The 26,835-nt window shown below is 43.7% G+C and overlaps 1 protein-coding gene across 3 annotated transcripts in view; it reads left to right on the forward strand.

Moving 5' to 3' along the window:
* The window catches only part of daam2 (dishevelled associated activator of morphogenesis 2), an 85,629-nt gene that overhangs the window by 9,620 nt on the left and 49,174 nt on the right, over positions 1 to 26,835 (forward strand). For all 3 annotated transcript variants that reach the window (XM_029493105.1, XM_029493106.1, XM_029493107.1), the window contains exon 2: positions 23,955 to 24,235. In XM_029493105.1, coding sequence (XP_029348965.1) covers positions 24,068 to 24,235 — 168 coding nt within the window. In that variant the 5' untranslated portion in view covers positions 23,955 to 24,067. The remainder of the gene's footprint in view (positions 1 to 23,954; positions 24,236 to 26,835) is intronic.

Genomic DNA, 26,835 nt, shown 5'->3' on the forward strand with positions numbered 1-26,835 from the left:
TTCACCTGCAACAGTTACCCAAACTTTCTGCTCTGCTCTGTTTTACATGTGCCTGTTCTCATCTGCTCTCTGATGGGAAACGCAGATATTCATGTGGAGTGCTCATGTAGGTTTTCTTTGTGAAGGTGGGGAGGAAGCCTGTTAAAACAGTCGTCATCCTACTCTGACATACACTCCATCACCCACAGTGGTGAAGATCACATGTGGACATCAGGTGATTTCCTTAGCTCTGTTCCCTTGGTTACTCAAATACAGCCTCCTCCTCCTCCTCTTCCACCTTTGAATCGCCCAGCAGCCTCTCAGAGCAGTGTGCTGTTTTTCTTCTCCCTCCACTTGTATAAACCAGAGGGCTATCTGCCATCAGCATTCAGGAAGTGTAGGGGTAAACAAATGACAGGAACCAGCACGAGAAACTCAGATGACCCGACGGTGTCCTAGCAACCAGGGAGAACAGGTTATTTTGGGGTAGTTTCTGTATCTGCGTGCATTGTGTTGGTAATATCGTTTATATATTCATCTCAGGGCAAACTCCTTTGTGCACTTGTGAGATTACATGGGTTGGAAATCGTAAGCAGGATCTATGCTTGCTTTCATTTTAAGCATCAGCACTTTGCCAGATGGCATATGATGCAAGTTCTTTCCAATCGTGCCATGGACTAATTACTCATTTAGAGTGTATTCACTCCCATGCTTGAAGTCTTTTGCTAATGTGGTTATGTAGTTCTGTGTTCCTCTTCACTAATGCGCTGTTGGCAGTCTGAACTGTGACCGGTTTTGAGTTAAAGGATTAGGGCAGCTTTAGCTTTTCCAAGGAGTGTCAATGTGACAAATTTACTGACTGAGAAAGTATATATAAAATATCTGTGTGCACATGTGTGTTGGAAGGTTCTCCCCTGGTAGTAGTTGAGTTATGGGGAATGAAACGACACTGATCAATTCGGTACCCTCTGAGTCTGCCAGGCACATACTCACTGGCTGAACCTCTTGTTCAGCCAGTCAGTTAATATCAGAGGCACTATCAGGTACCATGAAGGCCCCAAGAAAAGAGCATCTTAAAGTCCTGTCTTTTCCTCTTACTGCCACATCATCCTGCATCTAGGCGGATTAGCTGTGCCATGTAGTGTGAGACGTTCAAAACCTGCAACTGTGTGCCCATGACCACATCGATTTGGATTAACATTAGCGGTGAGTGGTGGAGAGAGGCATTCGGCAAACGACTGCACCCTCATACAGATAATTAATGTTGCTATATCAACCCATCCACACGTCCTCATCCCCTGCCCACCCCTAGAATTTTCAGGTCTGCTACGGAGGAACAGAGGGCTGCTTTAATATGAAAGGAATATTGATGTAATACTTGTTTGTAAAAGGCAAGTTTAAATGTTGTTTGCTAAGCTGTGTATATCAATTTAAATGCCTTGATAGATTATCAGTCGAATAAAACTCAGATCCAGTTAGGTAATGAGGATAAAATGAGATTTTCCAGATAGGCTTGAGCAGGTAGGTTGATGATTTTGGATCTCTTCCTAAGTCATTTAAAAGGCAAATCATGTACCAAACCAACATTAAGTTATTTATATGAACGAGAGCAACCCGTAATTCATAATTATGAATTAAAAAAACAAATGCATGAGCATGTTTAATATATTTATAAGGACCTAAGAATTGCATTGCAAAAAAAAAAAAAAAAAAAAAAAAAAAAAGACAAGAAAAAGTAAAAATCACAAAATGCTCCAGGGCTGTTTCTGAAACTGTCTCTCTCTTTTTCTATCCTTCTCTCTTACTCTTTCACACTCTCACTCCTTCCCGTTCTTGGATCGCCACTAGCCTGCTGTACGTTGATTTGCTGCCAGGTTGCCTTGGTGACTGGCCACAGTACATAAACCAGTTGATGTTTGGGGATTGCTGTGCTGCGAGGCAGGAAATCTTGTGCATTCTTTATCTCTCACCCCTTGGATGGTTCTCCCGCTGTCCTGAGTAGGGAGCAGGAGCTACATAACCAAATGGAAGCTTTATTTCTCTGTCCGGTCTGTTTTCCACCTTTTTAGCCAGAGATGAGCAGAAATCTCTGTGGTCTGAGCATCCGTCACTTCCTTTGCAAGTTTCAAAAGGGTTTGAAAAGGAAAGGTAGCAAGAGAGGTTGCCTGTATATGGAATTTTAACGACTTCAACAATGGCTGTGTTGTCCATTCATCTTTTGCAGAGGTTTGAAGCCTTGCAGATTCATTGCTAAGTGTGCACAGGTTCTCTTCCACTATATAAAACATACAGCGAACAACCTTAAACCCTGCCCACTCGCCATTACCTTACCTTTCTGACATTTCACCCATGAGCCTGAGGAAGAGGAAAGCGGTCTGCTGATGAAAGGCCTGCCGGCCGGACCCATTGCACTCCGGTGAGGAAAGAAGCCCTGCTGTGATTCATTCTTGACTTGTGCACATTTGAACACGCTTGTACACACAGTCCCGCTCAGAACACAGTTGACAAAGCATTAAAGCAGATGCTGATCATAAATCTGTCTCGCACTTTTGGCCACTGGTCAATGGTGTGCAGTACATTTCCCAGACTTGTCCCTTTTTTCTGTAAATTTAATTTCTTCTCAATAACTTCAAATGCAATGGCATCAATAATTGGATCTTCTTCTGTGGCATATTTTTAGCTGTGATGCTGTTTCTTGATACTCCTCCAGCTTGGATTGGCTTCCTTTTTTCACAGTTGTCTCCAGTAAAACTAGAACAGTAGGCCAAAGCTGAGTAAGCCGTTTTGACTCTCGCGATGCCACTCATTGGCTCCTTTCACCCCACCCTCAATCAATGGTCATGGTTATTGAAACAGCTGCTTTAGGCCGTGTTTAACATGAGGAGATGACGTTGTGAAAGCAAGGTCAGTGAGTTCTGCTTCATATCACGCCCTGCATCTCAAAGGGCAGGAGTGTTAACTGGTCTGCACCGCAGTGACCGGTGTGGCCATAATAATGCCGGTTTCCACTACAGTCCTACAGTCTCGGGAGAGGGAAAAAATTTCAGACTCATTGTTCTAAGAAGGAAACTAAGATGCAGAGAGAGGAAAAGCTGCAGGGTGGAAATAAAAAAAAAATGCTGACCCACATTTTTGATGCAGCGTGCAATGGGACAACAATTCGAGGCCCAACCTGACTATTTAACTCAAATAGCATGTAATCGGAACAATGTGTGTTGATTGTATGCCGCCAGAGCAGATGTGATTAACCCAGATTTGTGCTACAGGGGTCAAGGTTTTTCTTTTTTTTTTTTTTTTCTGTTTTTATTCTGAGCAGGTTTTCATCCTGTTCCGACCAGCAAACGAAGACAGCTGCTCATTGTGTGACAGCGTTTCGTCACCCATAACCTGCACCTATATTTTCGCAGCGCTGGGCATTTTTGAAGCATGGCTAAGGAAACATCTGCAGCACATTTAAGTGAATACAGTATATAGCAATATGTCTCAAGCTTTGGCTCCAATGATGTTGGATGTCACACATGACTGCAGTTAGAACGTCCCTGGGGATATGTTGCACTCTTAGTACTCCTGATTGGCAACCATTAAAATCTGTGTGTATGTGAAAATGTGCTTGTGTTATCGCTCTGAAGAACAGCTTTCTGCAGAGAGAAAACTGAAGAGGCCTTTTAAGAAGTTGTTTGTACAAAGTGGTCTGACCACATTTGAAGGTGGAAGTGTTTGTAAATTATACTCAACTCGTGATCAACTGCATGTTTATGTGACAGTTCATGGATAAAATGACATTGAATGTGTTAGTATAATGTTGAAAGTGTATTTATTTCAGCCCAGAAATCAGATTATACAAGATTATTCATGTTCCTAATGTTCAGGCACTCACAGTGTTTTGTATAGATTGGTCAGATCATATAAATGCAAATATAAAAGAAAAAATCAGGAATGTCAGTGGCAGATAAATGTTCCTCCAATGAAAAATCATAAATCAGGAATCAGTTGATGGTCACTTGTCCTTTCACATCCAGGGTACTTCAATGGTTGTGCATTTAAGCAAGATGTTTAAAAATGCACAAAATAGGGCTACAAGACGGGTCCCTTGGTGTGAAATATTGGAACAAAAAAATATGATATTTTGAAGTTTGGAGATGTGTTGTAAAGAGGTACGATATAAATAAAAATAGGCTTGCCTAGACTCCTTGCTGGACACCTCGCTGCTCCTTTTGAAGCGGAAGTCACTGAGATGCACTGCTTGACCTTTGAGTCTAGATTAACATATATCCCGTTCACATTTGGTTGTGAAAATGACAGACAGGTCTAGAATTTCCAAAGCCAAAACCAAATAAGCTTGAAAACAAATTTTTATTGGTTCACCAACAGAATTCGCAATCGACGCGTACAAATCCAATAAGAGGCAAAGACAATTTTGTCAAGTCAAACAGAGAGCGAAAAAAGAGACGACACTAAAGGATCCTAATCAGTCCAGCGATACAAGCTTGGGTGTCTTTGAATGCTCAGAGTTGAACTCATGAGCACTTGCATTGCCAAGTCAGTTTTCTTGATTGCATAATTATATTAGGACGATGTACTCGTGCGTGTGTGCGTGCTTGCGTGCGGTGAACTAGCACTCAGGACCAGCTTGTCAGTATGTACAGTGCAGGCCAAAAGTTTGGACACACCTTCTCATTCATATGAATAGGAAAGTGTGTCCAAACTTTTGGCCTGCACTGTATCTGTCAGAAGCCAGATGGATTTCAGAGGCACGTGGGGCCAAGCGTGTGCCTGCCACACCAGGAGCCTGCCCCAGACTCAGCTGGCTTTAATCAACACCCATCATTTACCCTTCTTGTGGCTAATCGCGCAATGGCCACCCTCGGGTTGTCTCCACCTCTGATGGCCCAACAGCAACCCCTCACCCTGCATGGTGCTGTATGTATTTACATTGTCCCGCTTGCGCACACACCAGCGAGTGGACATGTGTGCTCCCACAGTCACACCATTCACTCGCACACTTAAAGTCGCCCAAACTCAAACGTCAGCATGTAGACGTTGAGAAGGATTTTCAACTAAAACTGTCCATTACAAATGATTTATCTCCGACCAATAATTTCCCTTCATTATAATAAACTTCTGTACAAGTAAGCAGGAGCTAAGATCGAACTTTTTTGTTTTTGATGAGTTGGACATATGTGTCCACTCCACGATCCTGCGCATAAAACAGATCACGGCTGTAAGGATAAACCTCATCATATTGCAGTTTTTGAATATACCATTAATGGGGCGCTCCTAGTAATAACTGAGCAGTAAATAAGCACCTGTATTTCCAGTTCTACTAACCCTGCAGGCTTGTATGAAATCGTTATGGATGATATTTCACGTCCCGTCAGTCTTCTATATACAGTGAAACAGGAGCAGCTGTGAAGGTGGTCTTCTGCAGCTGTGATGTCGCTTTGTGTGCTGTGACATAGATGGGAAAGAATGGAGTGACAAATTAAGATTGGGTTCTTATCAGTAAAGCTTGGGGCTAATCTCAGCTCCCTTGGTTTGTGTTCAAATGTGCTTCCAGCTTCCTGCAGACAGGGCAGAGTGTTGCTTATCAGCTTCAAGCACTGAAGTCTAGTCCTGACCCAGCCCTCAAGCTCTGCATTTCAACCAACCCTTTGTCTCAGTGTGTTCCTCTCAGCCACTTGAAGGAACGTGTTGATCCAGCAATCAACAAAGTTGCCAAATCCATGTGATAGTCCACAGCAAAATAGGCTTTAGCCCCCTCAGATGGATAACAGGATGTGGCAAAGGGCTGCTTAACTTCAGGGGATAGTAAATCAGTGTGGTAGCAAGTCTGACTCTTCCCACCAAAATAAGAGGCAGCTGGACAGACGAACTTTCTGTGTGGTTAGCAAGAACACGAGGCACGTGTGTGTGAGTGATGGTGCTGGGTCGAAGGTCAACTCTTGTTTGGCGTGGTAGAGTTCTCCACACAGTCATTACGTGGTTGTGGGAGCAATCCTTCATATTTGCTACAGTGGGTTTTTTGTTGTCGTTGTTGTTGTTTGTTTTTGTTTTTGTTTTTTTTTATTGATCCATTGATGTGGCGGAAGGTGGTTGTGTTTTTCTTAAATTGGCTGTTTTTCCCCTTTCACTTTTGTGAATAGTGCATGTTTCCTACAACATTAACACATGATAATCACTGGATTTCTGTGGAATGAGTAGTAGCTCAGGACAGACTGTCCTGACCTACTGTATAGATAAACAGGAAGTGCTTGTTATTATTCTGTCATCTCTGGAGAGGCTTACAAGATTTCTTTGCAGTGAAACACCCAGCTCAGTCATCATTCCTAGCATTACATCCACCAACAGAGAGAAAGAGGAGCTAAAAAGAAAAGCTTGATTTATTTTCTGCAGTGTAGCTCAGAGTAAACTGAGGCTTTAGCTGAGTTGGTTGGACCCATTATGGTCAAGCCAGACCAAAGGGTTTGAGAGCGAAATTGGTAGGCTATTTTTAGGTAATCCACTTCCTCTGGTTTGTGTTAAAATCTTTTGAGGGAGTATGGACCTGGTTTTTGTCACAGTGGCTTCAAAGGTTTGGTCAGTTGTTGCCTTTGCTGTCACAGTGTTGTGCAAATCCATAATTACAGCTATGTTTTGCTTAATTCACAAATCCACCAGCTAACCGTCAAAGCCTCGGTCAAGGCCTTTCGTCAGTTAATCCCGATCAGCATGTTTATTTGGAGCTGTGAGCTGCACTTTCTGCATCAAACAACAAATGAACCTGCACACTGGCATCCTCGGGCTGAGTTAACTTGACCTTGGCCGTTCAGACGGTGCTGTGTGTCCCTGTTGGTGCCACGGGGGTTGAACAGTTCCCCACCCAGAGAACAAGAGGTCAGGAGTCAAGGAGAAGGTCATGAAAAGAGACACACCTGTTCACATGGGGCCTCCTTCAGCATAACAGATGACTCCCAGATGTTTTCATGGAGACACTGTGACAGCTGGGTCTGTGCGTGTTGTATAGGAGCTGGGGGGTCACCCTGCAACTATCCTATTTACTGGATAACCAAACTGGATAAACCTTTCAATAAAACTCCCCTGACATGCTCCGCCCTGCACGGGCAACATTCAATGGCTTTTGAGGGATGTAAAGGTTTGATTTACATTGTTTTGAATGGGATTTAAAAAGGTACATTCTCACACCTGGAAATGCTCAGATTGAGGGTCAGTGCTCGTTCAGCAAAGACCAACCCCACTCTAGAGTCTCTTTTGAAATGATTGATACTTCTTGAGTAAATTTTTCTGAATGGCAGGATAGAAATGGTGATAAATCCTGACGTCAAACTCACAGCTAGAGTTGCACTTGTGCAGAGAAATCAGCCCATTGTCGTTTTTTTTTTTTTTTTTTCACTTTTACCATCACCACTCTTTTTTTGCTATTACTATTCTCTGCAGTCTCTATTCCCCCTTCTACAGTTTACCCACCTGGACTCCCGCAGCTGAGTGATGTATGGCTTTTAACTGTGCTCTTTGTACTTTGCTTTCAGATTTCAAAATTTTGACAGAATTTTAACATGATTGCTCCATGCGAAGAAATCATTCTAAGTCAGACAGTGACCTCCTCATAGCTAAAAATCTATGTCTTACATCATTGGTTAACATGATGAAGCTGTCATGAGTCAGTCACTGGAAAGCTGGACCATTGTCCAAACATGACAGCATTTTGCTGGCGCTTTTCCAGGCAGACAGCAGAGGTACTGTATGAGCAGGCAGTTGGGTGACCTCTGATCCTGGCCAGTCTGCCTCTGGAACAAAGAGCCATTCAGATGCCCAGTGCACCCCAAACACCCACAGCACTTGATACAAATGAGTGGTAATCCTGATGGAACACTTGTTTACGCTCAGTTAAGATTGGAAAATCAACTGTATCATCGCACTTGTAATGGAGGTTAGAAAAGAGTTAAAGCAATACCGAATCACTGCTGCTGTAGCGGAGGTGTGTTGTTAATAAAGCCAGGAAAGAATGTCACCATAACAACATGGTGACAAAAATTAGATTAGTGGTTTATGGCTTTACTGCCGTTAGATTACTTTTCTGCCGCAGGGTTTTGAAAGTGTTCCCCTCTATCATGATTTATAGCTAACATAGAATTAGACCATGTATAAAAATGTGCCCTCATGTTTATACTGTCAAGCGTTCGGTCTCTGTACAGTGGTGGTATTTTTCTCAGTGCCAATTTATCTCTGCGCTGGCGTGAAGAAAATGGTTGTGTGCAAAGTGCTGTCACAAGAGATTCTTTGCCGAAACAAAACAAACTTAAATTAGAGTTGTCTGGTTAAAAGAACCCCCCAGTAATATATCATGCATGGGACAACACGTCGTAAAACTTGACTGTTTGCCATGTTGGCTCCGGTGGCTGCCAAATTTGGAAAAGGACTTCGCCACAACAGCCCTGGAAAGACTTCCTCCAGATGCCAATACGTACAGTTTGAAAAACTTCTCAGCCTCTCCCCCAGCTGTTTCTCACCTGTTATCAAGTTGACTTCCTCTGCATAGCAGAGGTTTGCAGGAGAAAGTGTGGTTTATGAGCCTGAAGGAGACCACCTTGGGTGACCCACTTCTTCTGGTCCAATATTCCATGCACCTTTTGTCCAAGTCCGCGCTGACCGCCAAGTTACTCCTCACTGCTGCCCCAGACTAAATTTAGCACTTGTTAACCAGGTGGTGATTGTTTGATTGTTCCTGCACTTGTTACTGTTGTGGATAATTAATGCTCATGAAAAGTTACCAGCTTGAATGCTTAATGGACTCTTTCATCTGTTGTCTTAGTGGATTGTGAAGGAATTGGACAGGAGACCACCAGGCAGGCCATTCACATCATTCCTCCAAAGAGGAAAGTACCCCACCTGAAGCGTCAGCCTCACTCAACATGCTCTGCAGCTGGTTTATCAGTCATGACGTTTGCCGTCCAGCGTGATTTACTGTGGGCAAAATCCCGACCTCGCTTGCATTTAAAGAAATTACCCAGAAGCTGTGCAAGTTCAGCAAAAACGAGTCTGGAAAGGCCACAAAGTGCGGTCAGTCTCCTTGGCACTCACATTGACAAGATGAACTTTCCAGTGAATGCGTAACCTCCGATTTTCTTTCTTTTTGCAAAATGCAATTTGTCCAAGATGAATATAAACAAACATACCCCCTTAAGAAGAAAAGTAGAACATATTAACCTATTTTACCTTTTTTTATTATTATTATTATTTAAGAAACAGACTAGCTCACTCAATTTGTGTCAATTAGCCAAGGTAATTCCTGAGGCATTGATGGAAGCTGCAGGGCAGCTGAAAAGCACTATGCTACTCTAAATCATTGCACTTGGGCCATCCCTTTTTTTTGGGGATAGAGGCTTTTCTCCCAGAGAGACAGAGAAGGAGAGGATGTGGGGTGGGTGCAAACCTGCACACTGTAATGCTGCACAGAAAGAGACAGAGAGGGGTGGAAGTAGGAGCAGTGGGTGTCATGGAGTTAATCTGGTTCAGTTCTAAGAGCTGGGCTAATGCACACATCCCCAGGGCCCGCTCAGGAATGTACCCAGACATTACAGCCAGCAATGTGGTGTCATTTGTCTTCTGTCCCCAGACGAGGATGAGAAATTGTATTATCGCTCCCCCCCTCCACTGTCTAGCATATCAGTGGCTCCAGTTTGTGTGTTTTTCTTTTTGGGTCCTCCCTTAGAGGACTAGTGACAGATTTTTCCTTTCTATTAAGATGCATTGGTATTTTAATGGAGCTGTTTTGTGTTGTGAACTGACGATAAAATGCCAATGACCTGTTTATAGAAGTCACATCTGTCTGGGTCAAATTGGTCTCCATAAGAAGGTAATTATGACAACCAGTGTTTTTCCCTTTCTTTACTTATTGCGTGAATATGAAGCGATGGAATTGGTGTTTACTGATTGATAATAATATAAGCTACACTGGGGTCCCCTCCTGCTGTATGTCTGGTCTGAAAGATCAGGCTGAATGCATCAAAATCCAAACACAAACCATTGCTGCTGCTGAGAACGCAAAATGGTAGTTTTACACTGTAAAAGTCCCAGAATGTTAGCAGAGCAGGAACAGGAACTAAAATCACTCACTGAGCTGCAGCAGTGAAGATAAATGGTGCTCATAGCAAGTGTTTGTGTGTACGTGTGAGAAATTGCTTTTCTCCAACATGCAGTCGCATAAGACACAAATGCGTAATGGACACAACAAACAACCATGGTATTAACAGACAGTCGTTATAAGGTGCTTCAAGCCGAGAGAGGCTGATTACTCCTTTTGATTATTGCACATAACAGCAGATAAGATACAGTAGCAGATTAGAGAAAATGACCAAAGAGCAAATGGGGGGGGGGGGAGCAGAGGAGTGGGAGCTACACGAATTCAGTCATTTTGAATGGTTGGATTGTATATGTATATATATTTTAGGACAATTAAGATATATGTCAGCATTTATCTCTCCCCGAGGCTGGGGATCAATACTCAAGTATCGATCAGAAATCAACACCAGACAAGCTGTCACTTCAGCCAACCTGTGTAGCAGACAAGAGGCCTGAATACGGATAAGATGTGTATGACCCTTGTCCCCAGATGTGCAGTAAACGGCAAAAAATTTGCTGCCTTTTGAAATGTCAAAGAATTGGTATTGACCAGTGAGATGTAAGTTGTTACTGATGTCTTAAGGTGTCCATTATGGACCTGTAGAGATTCTGCCTCATGCAGTGATACTGAGCAGATACGCTGCTGATATGCTTTGATTCAAAATGACTCAGTTTGCTCCCTAACCTTTGTGTTGTTACGAAATGTACGTGTGCCCAGGCCAGTGCTGTGAAATGCTGCTATTGTTTTTCCATGTAAAGAATCACAGTAACATATATGTAGCCTACACTAGATCTCAGAACCCGCAGTGTTCTTCCACCACGCACACACACACACACACATTCATGTGACTGAGCTAATGGTGTGAACTTGGCAAGGTCCATAGAATTTAGTACAATCAAATATCCCGTCTCAACTTGTTAATGAAGAGGGATTGGATCTCAGGGAAAACCTTTCCTGTGTGTGCCACTGGGGTAATTCCTAATGGAGAATCCCATATTTGGCATATCTGTGTGTGGGAGGGTGTGCATGCGTGGGTGTATGTGCTTTTATGTGGGTGTTGGCGATGAGAAGACATGACAGGATAAGGGGTTTCCTTTGGGCGTTGTGCCTGATGTCGTTTTTTCGCTGCCCGGTGAGGGAATGCGTTGGGTGGAGTTGAGGTGGGAGGCATTGGCTGTTGAGGGTCATTTCCTTTCATATTGCCCTTTTCCTTGGCCTCATACAGCAGGCGCCCATACACACATACCAAATGTACATACATGAATCCATTAACAGAATCCATCACCGTCCCTTGATATCCACACGGATGCTGTCATATACTGGGGCTGCAATCCAGAAGGGGAGTGGAGACGACTGATCTGAAGGCAGAACATGAGAGAAGGAGAGAGAGCAAGAGAGGGAGGGGGAGAGAGAGGGAGAGCAGGGACAGTGTCAACAGCTCAGCTCTCAGCACAGTCAGCTGAAATCCTGAGTTCTGCTCAGTAGCTCTGAGAGTGGAAACAGACAAAACGCAGCAGCTTCAGCTGGGAAACATCGTCGGACTTGTGCTTCATGGATTCTGGACAAAGAACAATTCCTCCAAACAGCCGCAGGAGAGGTTCAAAGCCAGAGGATGTAGGAATGAGAGCATATTTTCTCCAAACATTGCTTCATTGAGAGACTTTTTTTTTTTTTTTTTTTTAAAAACCCCATTAGTTGTGACGTGACACAGGGACAATCCATCTCTCAGGGAAGCCTGTGTGAAGTGGGTAAGTAGAGATATTTGATCTTGATACTGATAGCTGTAACCCCACCTGGTCATTGTGAGTACTAGCTGCACCACACTGCTGTACACCTGGCAGGACCAAAGCCAGTTTGTCCACACACTGCGTTCCCTGCTCGACCCACTCAGGAACACGCTTATATACCGCAGCCAATTAAATAAACATTAGTCAGTAGAAAGCTGAGCATGAATAAAGCTGCAGGGAAACAAAGGTTTCTAATCCCAATAAGATGATAGTTTCCACGTCTTGGTGGTTGTAATTGGGGTGAAAGGGCAGTTTTTTTACTGTCATAAGAGCCACAATGTGTGTTGTGAAATGTCTGCAGTTGTATTTGGGCTCTTTCCACAGAGGTGTTGACAGCATGCCTTGCTCTGCCCCCACAGCCTCCCATGTATTCTTATGTATTATATGAACGAGGCTTTTTGCATATTGGTGGTAGTCTTGGACTCGCTTTTAGCATAAAATGACTGGAGATTCATTTTCTTTGGAAAATGTTGCATAAGTTCAAGGATGGATTGTGGTTCATCTCTGTTGGTAGGAGCTCAGAGCAGCTCAGAGTGCTGGAGAAGGTGAGATCTGCTTTACTGGTTCCGACCAAGGAAAGGTTGTGATGTCTGGGGTCTAACATGTACAGGAAATGTTTGGCATTTCAGGATTTGAAGGAGAACAGGACAGGGTTGCATGTATGAGCACATGCCTATTTCGAGTCCTCAACCTGGCCTGAATCATGCATGGTCATCAATCACACCATCAGCCAAACATTCCATATATATGTCAAACAATTCTTCCCAGCAACACCTCAACCCAGTATGGAACTTTTTGTTCTTTTTTGTTGTTATAGAGCTTCCACAAGTCCCTCAAGTCAAGCCAATACTCCATGGCAGCAAGGGCCAACATAAGCACCGAGTCCTCATCTCACAGGCTTTCTCATTTGAAGAGAAAGTGAAGCCTCCTTTCCTGTGTGGAAGCATTGCCCATCCTGGTTTTGAGGCTGTTAATCTTTATGTGTGTTGGAAGCCGGTAGTGAATGTTCAACTGCCAGCCCTCCACATTTCCACCTGTGCAACGGGTTAGGGGTGCCTACTCAGGGTTCATCTAAGTTTGATGGTTTATGGGTCGAAAACATTCCGTACAAGTACCTCAGCATCTGTGAATTTGTTTTTAGTGGATTGGGCTTTTAAACAACTGATCAGTAGTGATATGAATAGACGTAAGACAAGCATTATTTTTCTGCAGAGTTAAAAGTCATTTCTTTCAATTGCTTGTGTTTGAAGGCAGATGAACCAGAGGCAAAACTCAGCTCCACAGTCATAGGGCCTTGTCTTTTCTTTGATGTTTTTTTGTGTTTTGCATTGTGAACAAGATAGTATCCATTTCCACCACATTAAAGACTTACTCTCCAGTCTGCTGGAAATCCTCAAGCATTCATGTGCACCAGGGAGTCAAGCAGTGACGTTGCTAAAAGATTCAGTCTGTCATAAAGGGCATTAACAAAAGTTGAGGACTCGCCCATACTACATACACACCCTCTGCTGCTGTCAGCGCTCTCAGGGCTTTTCATATTTTATCGACCATTACGGATGCATGAACTGCTCTCTCAGGATTAGAGGGAGCGCGAGGGGAGAGTTAGTGAGCGGCGCTCGACCTTTTATCGCTTCAGCCCTCATCGGCCCCCTCATTAGGATAGGGACTGAGAGAAAGAGAGATGAGGCCCGTAAAGCTGCTTAAATGTAACTATCCGATCTCTTTGATGGTTTTATTATCATGTGGTGTTTACTGTAGAAAGCAGTTACAAAGTCTGAGGGACGAAATTCCGGGAGATTTTAAGGAGAGAGGCTGCTGTTCCTCTTTCTCCTTCACTGGAAGTCCCCACACTGTGTGTCAAATGGCACCATTGTATTTGTGCCAGTGACACACTTTCTGGGCTTATGATGTGTAAGCATCTTCTTTTGACAGCATTTCAATTCAGTGCAGTATTACTGCAGGCTATTTATATTTAAAAAAAAAAAAAAAAAAAAAAAGGGCCAGTCACGTCACTGGGCCGTCCCTATATGTGCTGCTATAACTGTCCCAGTAGAGCATTCCAGACATTACCCAGAAGCCCTCGGTCCACTATGCTGCAGCTGTTGACCTCTCACCCATGCAAGATTAATAGCTTAACAATGCACAATATGGACTGGTCCTGTCCACACTTTGACAATCACAGAAATATTCAAACCTTGGTATGAAGAGCGAGAAGCCAATCTATAACAAACAGAGAGCTCCTGAGCTAATATGAGTGTTGTTGTTAGTGTCTCTGCAAAGCAATGTTGGTGAGTAGTGGTGTGTCCACGCTTTTGTCTCAATTAAAGGTCAGACTGTCGACAGTGAGATTTCCAGAGCAGGTCTAGGTTCTATGTTAATACAGTAAAAGTATTAAAGTCCACACAAAAATGCTCACAGCCTGTGTTCGGAAACTGAGCATTACAACCAGCCATTAGATTTCTGGAACTTTGTGATATCACAAAGAAGCAGTCACCACCCTCAGCTAAGCCCCACCCAATCAAGCCCACAGTTCAATTTTGCAGAATTTGGTTACTCTCAGTGTTTTACCTGAAATCTGATATATTTTTATGGGATCACTCAAACAGTCAGCCAATCAGAGGTTAGACTCAGATCCTCTTTTCTAATTGGCTGACAGAGAGAAGTCTGAGAGCCAAGCTGGAGAAGATGGTTCTTAAAACCACAAATGTATTTTCTTACGGATATTAACACTTCAAATAAAACACTGAAAAGTGTAAAAATTTGCTAACCACTCAGATGAGCTTCTCAAGTATCCATGTCATCTGTGTACTGTACTCATGGAAACGCTTCACAAGACTCTCAAATTGTCTGGGAAGTCCAGCGTCCTTTCCTTCTCCGGAGTGACTGTAACCAGTTCTGATGCTGTACTGTTGCCCAATTTTTTTTTTTTTCCACACATATAATAACACGTCTCTTGTTCGACTGGGAGCTCGTGACTCTGGCGCGACCCCCTCATATGAAATAAGAAAAGGATTCGACACGGCAGGGTATCGCTTTGGGGTTTGAGGAAAGGGATGCCAAGGATTGGATTTCGTTCCGAGCCCTGTTAATATATGGGAATGTTGGGGGCTGTGGAATGTGGCATGGCCGACTTTCTTCTCATTCCCAGTATTAATAGCATAGTTATCCCAGTGATCCAGCCTATTTGATGAGAGGAGATGTGACTCGTGGTGGAGATGTGCTGTTGGCCAGGGGAAAAGTGGGTCAAACAGTGGGTCTATGCATCTGATGTCAGGGCCCCTAACTTGCCTGAGCCGCCTTCCTGAGTTGGGTCCCATTCAGCGACTTGTGAATTTTCCTTGTGCAACACGTGGATGACTTTTTTGAGTTTAGTGACTCCTATGCATGCTCTAAGAAAAACAAGATGTTAAATGAGGTGGAACAGAAATGCGCTTTTGTAAAATCATGAGGCGACAGAGCCTTTGCCCTAGTTGGGGCTCCAAAATGTACGTCTGCAAACTTCTGCTAATCCCTCGGTGGCTTTAGTTGTTCTTTCAGCTCGTGTCTGTGGTTCGTGGCTTATATGAAGGGTTTAAAATGTTTATAATAGATTGCGTCAAACTGTAACTGTGCATGGATGGAACTACTCAAGAGCTTTCTGATCAAAGCAAGAGAAACAAAACAAACCAAAAGAAAAAGGGGGAAAAATAAAGATCTGAAGCAGTTGTAAGAATCTTGGTACTTGACATGGTCTGTGCCATTATGAATGATCCTCACACCAGGAAATGTATTTCTTAATGAATCAAACTAAATGAAATGGCTATTAATGACATCCCTGGAGGAATGGACCCCCCCACACCTTTTTTTTTTTTTTTCTCTCCAGTGGTTCGGCTAAGGCATTTCCTTTTTATGGATGAGGTGGATGGCCCCGTTAGAACCAGTAGTTCCTTGTGTGTTTGTTTAGTTAGAGTTTTCCGATGTAGGCAGTGAAATATCTCTCAGATCTGAAGTTTGTCTAACAGCGCTGGAATGACAATAGAGAGTAGGCTGGTTTCAAAATTAGTAACCTGCACATAGTAGGCATGTCTTTAAATTTGCTGTCTCTTTTGTAAACAACATGTCTAAATGTGATTGTTTGTCTGGAAATATGTAAGCAATATCATTAAACATTTGCGTTTATACTAATTAATAATAATTGCCATCGTGGTCAATTTCAATGGAGGCGCTTTGACTTCCTCATGCTATGCACAGGACTGGTTCTTTACTTTGTGACACATTGATGGACCCAACTCAACTTCACCTTAACATTGTTCTGGTGAACATTGTTGTCGTTCGAGCTTGTTACGTACAAATGCTGGGAACTCATGTGCATGAGGTTCATTCTCATATCCGCTTGTGCTTTTGTGCCTGTGACTCACAAGGCAGTTTTGCCCCTAACTATGTCCTGGAGAGACCCACTGACAATAGTTGAGTTAGTTTTCATCGCTTTCATCTTTGCAGCTTCCCCCTATCTAATTGCAGGATAGCAAGGAAGGGATTAAGGGGGAACATAAGCAAAAAAAGTGAGGGAGGATTGGGGGAATGGTTGAAAACAGTGAGGGTGTGAAGGGAAATGTGGGTTTGGCTCTTTTCCTGGAAGATGCACGTACGCAACAAAGCACAGACAGTTCTTATCAGTAACTGCCCTAAACCACTCCGGTGCCTGCAGATGGAGCCCAACCATGCCTCTTATGGATGTGGTTTCATTAACTGCTTATCTTTATTTCCCACCCATAACGTATAAGCGGACATTTATTTCATTACTGCCACCATAATGTCTGATTCATTCTTCAGTTGCTCATCTGTATGTTGGCTGTGCCAATCAAGTGTTCTGGAGAGTGATCATGCTGTCATTGCTAAAAATAACTGTCCCCTTGAAGATCAGATGTACATGGTCCCCAGAGCTAAAGGAGGAAATTTAACAATGCGTAGTCCTAAGAGAACGAACCCTCCCAGCCTTAGCCCACCCATTTAGGCCCCAAAACAAATCCATTGGCCTTTTGTCTAGGTCTGCATACAAGAAAGTCCACTTAGGCCATGTTTGGAAAGCAGGTGATCGCTCACAACCTCCCGAGCAGAAAGTGCACTTTGAGAATGAGCGCAGGAATGCATCACATGCAAATGTTCCGGGAAAAAAATGGCAGGTCCTCCACTGTCAGCTCATTTTTCAGTGAATGCTGTAACTCAATGCCAACCATGGACACCCACACTGGAATAGACAAGTAATGTCATACCGTAGGAATGCCAGTCTAGGTGTATGTGCTGCACTGTCCTGTGCGTTTCTGATACACAAACATGAATCATATTTGGATTAACGTAATCACGGATGGGACCAGTTAACAAGTCAAGGCAGTTGCTTCAGATCGCTCACTACAAAGTACAAAGTACTACAAAGATTTTGACCTTTTGGCTAGTCTTCAGCCGTCTTAGGTTTAGGTTGAAATGATAGTAAAGGGGCCACACAAATTTAGAGTTAGGTTGAGTACAAAGGAACAAAAGGTGTATGTGTGTCTGTTTGGCACTCATATAACTGATTAGCACCACAGTGTGACCTCTGTTCCTAACAGGGTAAGAAGCATGATGTTTACATGGCAGGAACATGAGTGTGGGTGGGCGATGGAGTACGAGTTTTCAGAGTCCCAGGTGATTTGGCCTCGCTCCAGAGGCTGTTTTTATGAAAGGAAAAGAAGTGAACGGTAAGACCATTAGTCACTGACCAGACAGGCAGCCAGTGAAAGGGGAGGCTAGGGGCATGTTGGAGAGGGCATGTCTGGGGCAACAGTATCCGAAGGGTGGCATGGTTCCAATGTGTCCAATGGCTGGGTTGAATAGTTCCTTCATGTCAAATTAATGAGAGCGAGTAGTTCACTTCCATGTCAAAGGAGAGATGCAATATTTACATATCAGTACACAACTGTGACTGGCCACGCACACAAACATGCCGGCATGTACCAAGACAACACAATAAAGTTTATCTTGGTATGTACAGACATTTGATCCTCATCATTCAGAAATCCTGCACCGGGACATCAGTGGTGCAGACAAGAGACCTATGCTTGCTGGTGCAGAGGCATTTTGGTCCAGAAGATAGTTATGGCTAGGTTTTCCTAACTTCTGACGTTCCCATGTTGTGAGTTCTTGTAGTAATTTGAGTAGAAGTGATGTAATGCTAGGTAGGAATATTAAATTCAAAGCTTTAAAATTTCTTTACACCAGAACCAATTTCTAGCCTTACTTATGGTTTGAGAGATTGCCAGTGTAAGCCATTCAGTGATTTGCATTCTGAAATTGCCTTTATGTAACAGTCCTCATTGATACTGGTGAAGTCTCTGTCCAGGATGTGTGTGTGTGTGTGTGTGTGTGTGTGTGTGGACGTGGGAAACAAGGCTGGCTGAATGGCTGTTACTTTTATATATACATCCTCTAAGCCTACAGATGTTTAAGCCAGGTTTGCAGTAGTTCAACAAAGTGGTTCAGAATGGGATTCTGGGTAGTTCTGTTTGCCGTTTTTACTGTATTTTCCCAAAGTAACACGGACAGAAATCTTAAGGGTTATAGCTGCTCAGTGCTTTTTTGAATTGGGCTGTCAGTTGTGTTCCCTCCCTCGCCAGCTGTGTGACAAGAGTTGGCCAAAACAAAGCCAACCCCTAAATCTGCTCTCCATTAGGCATTGTGTTCCAGCCGGTGCCAGCATAGCACTGCTCCCCATCTCTGGTGCCAGGTCATTATGTAAGCCGGCCTGCATCTTCCTACATGACCCAGCACCCTGGATGAAGGGACCTCATTTGTCGGACCCAGAAACAAACAAAAAAAGAGGCTTGCCTCTGATCCTTTATGCAGTGCCAGATGTACATGTTGTTTGTTTCCACCCTTTTTTCTTATCGCTTCTTGTTTTACTTCCTAAACTGGGGTCCTTAGTTCCTTTCTTTTCCTTTTTGTATCCAGCTGGCGGAAAGAGTAAGAAAGAGTCCATTCATCCATGCGATACTACAAAGAACATGCCGAGAGAAACTCCTGAGAAAGGGGCAGGTAGAAGCTCGGGAGGGGCAGGAGGTGGGGGTAGAGGGGAGAATAGAGGACAAGGATGGTGAGCAAGATGCATTTTGATGCAGGATAACACTGCAGTAGCTGTAGCTCGATCACAGTGGGGGCTGATGTGCAGAAAGGAAAGGACAGGCAGTGGGTGAATGATGCAGCTTTTTTTTTTTTTTTTTTTTTTTTTCGATTTGGTCTGTGTTTGGTAGGGACGGGACGGATCGGAATTGTGGTTTCTATTAAATTTCTGAATTTGGTACTAAAAGCATTGTGTTGTGTGACAGATGTTGGGGAGAGAGTTGAAATTACACAGGCACAGATGTTTGAGAGGCTGATCAGTACAATGCTATGCTATTCTTCTGTTTTAATTCCTCTGTCTCTCGCCTAGCACACACACACACGCAGCAGCAGCAGCCTGTCTCTCCTCACTGCCGCCACCACCTCCTCCTCCTCCTCCTCCACTGACCTACTTCCCGGCTTCAGGGATGAGGCGATGAGGTAGTGGGCTGAATGAAAAGTGGCAGCAGTATCTCCCTTTATCCCTGCCTCCCTCCCTCGCCTCCTTCTCATCTCTCTGTATCTCTCTCTGCTCGGCTGCTCTCCAGACCCTTCAAACGCAGAGCAGCCAGCAGGCTGCTCTCTCTGCTTCAGGGCTCTTGGTGTGTGTGAGTATGAAAATACTGCATGCGCTTACATCTGAATCTTGAGTGGGTGTGTCTGAATTTTAAAGATTGTGAACATGTGACTATGTAGCTGTGCAGACCAGACAGTGCAGTGTGTTTGTTGCAACTATGTGCGAGCGAAGAACAATCGAAATTCATTTGCATAGACTCTCGTCAGTCGTGTTGGGCATTTAACAGCAATGTCGACACACCTCGGCATCACACATTTTCATGCACATTAACAGTGGCCTATAGATGGCCGTGAACTTCAACTTTTTCAGTGACTGCACTGTCATAAATTCATCTGATGATCTGAAATAACAGGCATGTTTGGTTATCATTTTAATGATCACAATACATCCTACTACATGCATTGGTTTTGTTTTGTTTTTTTTTTTGCTTTTTTTTTAATAAAAAGAATTTGTTTTCACATTTACACACGTTTGTCCCAAACAAATGTGTTCCCATGTGGAGATGCTCATTGGTGGAGCGTCAGTGTAGCCCCAAGATGTTTCTTTTTTTGTTGTCACACATTTTTATCTTTTTATCAGAGTGTCATGTTGATGTGCACTGTTACTGTATTACTGAATTGATTAAAATCTTCATCCCAATTTATACTAATCTTCGAATGTGATAAGTAAAAATATATTTTTTTATAACCTCCCCTCACATGTTGCCTCACATGCCTTACTCTGGTTTCCTCCCACTGTCCAAAGACATCATGTTTGGGTTAACTGGTAACTGGAAGTTGTCTGTAGGTGTGAGTGTGAGTGGTTGTTGGTCTCTGTCTGTCTCTGTGTTTTGACCCTGTGATGGACTGGTGACCTGTCCAGGGTGACCCCACCCTCACCCAGAGTGAGCTGGGATTGGCTCCAGCACCCCCCCGCAGTAGAAGATGAATGAATTAACCTCTCCTCATTTGCATACTGAATAAACAACAACTTCATAGAATTTCTTATGAGATGGACTGTTTGGAGATATTCCATTTTGTTTTGCAGTCCTGAATATTAGCTGAGCAACAACTGAGCCGTAGTCATAGGACGAGGTGCATGTTGAGCCCATTCTTGACCAACACCAGTTTATCACCCCCACAGGGTGCATGCAGGATATTAATCGATTTGTGCTGTCAGTTACAGCCTAGATGCAAAAGGGGGAAAAAAAAAAAGATGCAGCTCTAGTTGTCATGTTGTCAATGAATGTTAAAATTATGGATACATATACAGTTCTTTGAAGTGCATGGCTAATTTATTGTCATATATTTTTGTCTTCTTGAAAATAGGGAGCAAAGATGGTTCAAGGCAATTCAGAAAGTGACGAGGAAATATGACAGATGTTACTGTCAGAGGGGGGCTGATGAAAGGAATGTCTCTCTATTTACCCTGAAAGAGCAATAATTGTAGAAGACAGTGGGGGAGGCGGCGAGGGGTGAAGTGATGGGAGATAAGAACAGCTCTGAGGGCACATATGGCACTGGATTTGGTGACTCCACCACACGCTGATAAAAGTTTCAAATGCACACAGACCGCAGCGCTCTATACAACAGATACTGTATTTCAGTGCGCGTGTAGTGTATGTGTGTATTTGGATTCGCTGGCCTACTTTCCATGGGCATGAACTGGAAGCAGGCCAGCAGAGCTGCTGTTGAGTGAGGACTGGCGGCACGTGGGCCTCTGTGGGAGAGTGACGATAGAGGCAGACACACACACACAGACAGTGGACAGGAGGTTTAGGTTGTGTTTTCTGCTGAATGGCTTTAAAGCACCTGCAGAGAGGCCTCTTTTCCATTAGCCTCCACCAGCTGTTCACAGCAAAAATTATCTAACTCACCACTATAAAGAAAAGGCTCCAGCTCATCCTCATACACCAATGAAAACTTAGCACTGCTAATACCGTGAGGCAGCGCATTTTCAAGTTTTAGTGTATGCAGCATCAATGGTGTGTGCTCAACTTTCATTATCTCCATGAAAAACCACAGTGCAGTTTTGTTAAACAGAGTGGTTTGACTAGAGACCTCAGTTGAGGGACAGCATGGATAAAGTTCAGGGGACGACTCTGTAGTTTTAAGATCGAGGCAAAACTAGCCTCTGTGCTGTAGACCAGTTCAGTAGCGATAGAGATTCTGGGGTCAATGATATACTGTAGGTCCGCTAGGAGTGGTTTATGGTCATTAAAATTAAGTCAAGACAGATTCAGTTTTGGAACTTTGTGCAGATGCCCTTCCACGCCTTTATAACCAAGCAGAGTACACAAACATAGTACACTTAGTATTGTTGGACTGTGTCATAAACTGAAATGATGGGGTCCATGCACAGTGTTTCAAGTTTGTTCTGAGACAGCTTTCTTGCCAGCATATACACACGGAATTTGATGACATAACTTCAATACAAGAGATGCTGGTCAAAAGGGGAATGAGAAAGGAGGGAGTCAAATCAAAGTGTTTGTGTAGAAAACTCCCTCTTTGTGTTTCATTCTCTCCTTCCTTTAAAGCAAACTAGAAATAATATAGGCACCATTTTAATCTTCTATGTCCATTTTACCTGAAAGGTACCTGCTGTAAAGGAAACAGGATCCATTCAAATGTGCACAGGGTCAAGGAGCATTTTGGGGGAGGCGGGGCTTGCATCTAAGTGCAGTATCAAATGCACAGCAGAAACGGGCACACATACACAAGATGCCACAGGACATTAACTTTCAGCACACTGATGCAATCACTATAAAAGAGCGTCCATATCTGAAGGTGATAACACAGAATAATTTAAGATACAAATGCTTGTCAGTAAAGAAGTTCTGTGATGAATGCATAAATGAATCCTCAAATTGAAAAATACCAAAGAAAAGCATTTAAAATGGCCTTGAGTCCATCTGTAGCTGTGTTTCTCCTGCTTGAGAGGGATGGCAGATTTAAGGAAGCGGAAAAAGTAAATGAGCATAAGACGAACGGGCAAAATGGAAATGTGGTGTTTTCGCTTTTCATTTTTTCCCCTTTAAGCTCCTGTTGAGGGCCCAGCGCATTCATAAAGAATTTACCATCTGGCTATTTTTAGACAGCGCAGTGAGAACTCCTACGCTGAACAAAAGTGTGAGAGGAGAGAGCGATGGCAGGGGGAGACTCGTTCTCAGACAAGATCTTGTATACTGTGGTTTTTTGTGGAAACTGAAGTCATACTTTCAGGGCCTTATTAAACAGACGGGTGTCATTACTTAATACTTTATTTGGTTATGTACACATATCAGCAAAGTCATAAAGTTTTATGTTTGCTGTTTTTAAATATTCCTCTGTTGGTCTTGGTTCTGTGTTTCTTGCTGGAAACTTCATGGGCTTTTCACAGAGACGGTCCCAGAATTGATTTCTTGGTGGATGTGTGCATCCATGGTATTTGCATAACAGGCCTGAAGGCCATTCATTCACAAATACAGAAAACATTTGCATAACGGAGAGGTTTTTTTTTTTTTTTTTTTTTTTTTTTGGCAACTGCGTGAGGCATTGTGGGTGCATGCTGACTTTGTGTAAGAGTGTGTATGCCAGGTAGTGTAAAGAGTGTATCATTCATGCAGTGAAGACCACCCATATCCCTTTTGCAGCATGGAGGAAATCCTTCAGGGGGTCGTGGCCCATTCAGGCCTCTGCTCCTGTTGTAGTGGGTGTCATTCACGACTGTCCATACACACATATACTGTGTGTTTATACGCATACAGTTTCTGCCCCACTGAAAGCATGAGGACACTGCTGGGGCAGCTCACTGAACATGTCTGCACAAACGACGCGCACAGACGCGCACTGCATCAGGTTCAGCACCATTGTACCTCACAGACAAGAGGTTTCTTTGTGGAGGCACACGAGTAAAAGATGTGGAGCAGAAGATGCTGCCTCTGTCCTCTCTGGACTTACAATAGGAACGTTTCCTCTCTGGCATGTGCTCATGTCAGTGAGGGGAATGAAGCAGGAACAGTTAAACACTTCCTTCTTGGTGATTCTTGTATCATCTGTATTGGTTGGCCCTCATTGTTGAAGCCCTGCTGCAGTGCGTGCTTCTTATTCACCCTGTATTTCCTGGTGATGAAGCTTCATCAGGCAGCTTTTTTTCCATTGTTTGTCCTCAGTGGATGTTGCTGCTCATGTTTCTTCCTGTAGTTTTTTCCAAAGAAGCTGCGACTCCCGGAAACAATGGCTTTTCTTCCCGAACACTACAAATAATTCTTTCCAAGGAAACATGGAGCAGATACAGTGTGCAGATGGGCTCTGATGTGTTGTACTGTGATTAGGAAAAAAATAACTCCGAAATGTATTCTGACATTGTAAATGTTTGTGCTCTCTCCATGTAACTGTTTCTGTTTTTCTCCCCTCTCTTTCAGATCATGCCCCCTAGATAGCAGCCTCATCCTCCTCTCCACTCCCCCTCCCTGGCCCTTTCCTCTACCTTTCCTGGCCCAGCACCTCCTCCACCTCCTGTGTCACCACAGCCATCATGCCCCCCAGGAAAAGGACACGGCCGGGCCTGGGCTTCCTTTGCTGTTTCGGCAGCAGCGAGCCCCCGGAGATCAACCTGAAGGACAGCGTACCTCTGCAGCTGCTGGAGTTTAGTGCCCCCATGCCACCCGCGGAGGAGCTGCATGCACGCTTCTCTGAGCTGGTGGTGAGTAAGCTAGAGGCCATATATATATATGTGTATTTATTCTTTCACCACTTTGGCAATCTGTACATCAATCACAACTACACAAAGTTGTAAGCCCAGATATTTCACAGCTTCCCATGCGGGTAAACTGCTTGTTAGCAGTTGCTGGGAAGCTGGTTCGACTGGGTGTTTGTAAAATGCTGATTGCTGGAGGGCCAGAGCTCTTGGCAGTAAATTGCCAGGATGTGGAGCACAGATATGAAAATTAGCTGGATTATCTTCATATTTATCTGTTGCCATCCACTGAATCAGTGAATCACAGTGTGTCCAATTTGGATGTGATATAGTTCAGTGTTGTGTGTTTTGCACCAAGGACACGATTGTTCACCAACAGAAAATATCTCTCATTAAAGTCTAAACATTATAAAATCTGGGACATTGGCTCAAAACAGTGCTTTGATACCACATAAATCCTGGAAATTTATGTTTCTTTTGTCTGACCAAACCCACTTCTACTTTACTATGTTGCTTGTTGTCCTTACCAAACAGGATTAGGCACAGGAATTGGAAGGGATTGGATCTTTCAGAAGGCGTCTTGATGGTTGGATGAAACCATTCCTCCACTGCATTGAACAAATTAAGAAGCTCATCTTTCCCAATACATGCAGCCCACCCTGTATTTCCCGTCTCGTGCACAAGTCACACTTGTTAGCAAAGTCTGTTACTCTGTAGTGGTGCCAAACAAGTATGGCTGTGTTGGCATGTGCCCATGGTGTGGAGAGGGATCAGGACACAGCTGTAAGACTGAAGAGGTCCGCTGTGGGTTTCAGCTGCCATGCAAGCTGGCTCTGGCTTTGCTAGGAGAACAGGGCTTTGCTGTTTCAGTCTCTTTGTTTCCTCAGTTCCTGTCTCTTGGACTGCTTCGGTCCTGTCTGTCTCCAGCTCAGTATTTCTGTCGCTCTCCCTCAACCTCAGATTTCCTGCTTCTCTCCGTCTCCCTCACTCAACAATGTGTTCTGCAGCATTAGTACAGGACTGCCTCTGGCACTGTCGAATCTTAGTCTTGGGGAATGCTAACCTCCACTGGCTGCAGGATACATCACTCCTCCAAATGTCAAAATCAATTCAGGACATTAAGTGAAATTCCATTTGTGGTAGGAAATAATTCACTGTTATCAAGGCAGATGTTTTCCCAGTAGTGATCCTTCCCCCTTTTTCCTGCTAATTGTTCTGATTTGAACCCAAAGTTTTTGTTTGGGCTCCTTTTATAATAACTAGTAACACAAACCATTATATCTCAGTAGTTACAGGATGTTCACTGGCTTGATTGAATGAGATGAAAAGTAAAGGATTGTAGGAATGAAACATCAATTCTCAATTCCTCAGTTCTGAAGGACCAGCAGGTTGCCACATGATATGCCAGATGACCTGTGGGGCCTGAAAAAAGCTTTCATGAATCTGGTTCTGAAGTGCAGAAAACCTTTTGAAAGGCAGAGAGATGGGTCTTTCAGGGTTATAACAGAAACATAGTTATCATATGGGAGTGCTTAGCAGAATTACAGCAATCCTCATAGTTGAGAGGGCTGATTGTCCCTCAGCTTATTTTGGGGTAAATATCTGAGCTTACTATGAAACTGACACAGATGCATGAGCTGAGGAAGAGGGAGAGCACAAGGATTCGTCCCAGATTTCCAAACCTCTTGACTTGCAGCTTTTCGACCCTGGAGAGAAGAGAGGATTTGGCATTTTCTCATTGGAACTGGGCCCTTCCACATGTTGTGAATAGATCATTCTTAAGATGGTTGCTGGATGGCTGCATCTCATGGTGTCGTTCACAAGCTTAGATATTTCGTCTTTGGGGTCATGGCTGTGTTGGGCTCGGGTTCATCTTGCCTTCCTTCTACTGCAGAATTCCAGCTTTGAATGCAACACTTGAAGTTTAAAATTCATGCTAGAAAGTTTAGAATTGATGTTCCAGTGAGATGATCAGTCAACCTTGACAGTTTGATTCATATCTGCTATGATTGGATGACCAATGCACAAACTGCTTCTACCTATGGTCATCTGGCCAAGCCATTGGTCCCCCACATCTGTTTTACTGATCCTGCAGCCGACATGCTGACACATTTGACCAGTCTTCCAAAAATCTGTGCAATCAGATCTTGAGAAGTCACTTAGTCTGTACACACTGCTTGTAACACAAGCAGAGAAGCGACGTAGGGAGGGAAAGACTTGCGCCACAGGGGAAGAAATAAAGAAAAATAGGACATAACATTACATAGTGCATTTCCATAGAAACAGGAGTTTGGGGTTTTTGTTATGAAAGCCTTTCTTGAGGAGGAGAATGAGACTCAATGGAGCCTCTGGAGTGGAAGTGACAGATCTGGGCCAAACGGAGGAGTAAACCACCTCCACGTGTCTTCACATCCATAATGGGGTCTCTCACCTTGTCTAGAGATCGCAGGGCAGGCTCCTCCACTTTGACTGTTCTGAGGAAAACACTTGGACATGCCTTACCCCAGGAATGTTATTTGGAAAACACTATTCGGCAGAAAATCTTTAACTATAACTTGTCACACGGGCACTGGCTGTTTAATGGAAGATGTGACATGATGTGTCTG

This window comes from Echeneis naucrates, chromosome 22 (assembly GCF_900963305.1).
Source record: "Echeneis naucrates chromosome 22, fEcheNa1.1, whole genome shotgun sequence".
Taxonomy (NCBI): Eukaryota; Metazoa; Chordata; class Actinopteri; order Carangiformes; family Echeneidae; genus Echeneis; species Echeneis naucrates.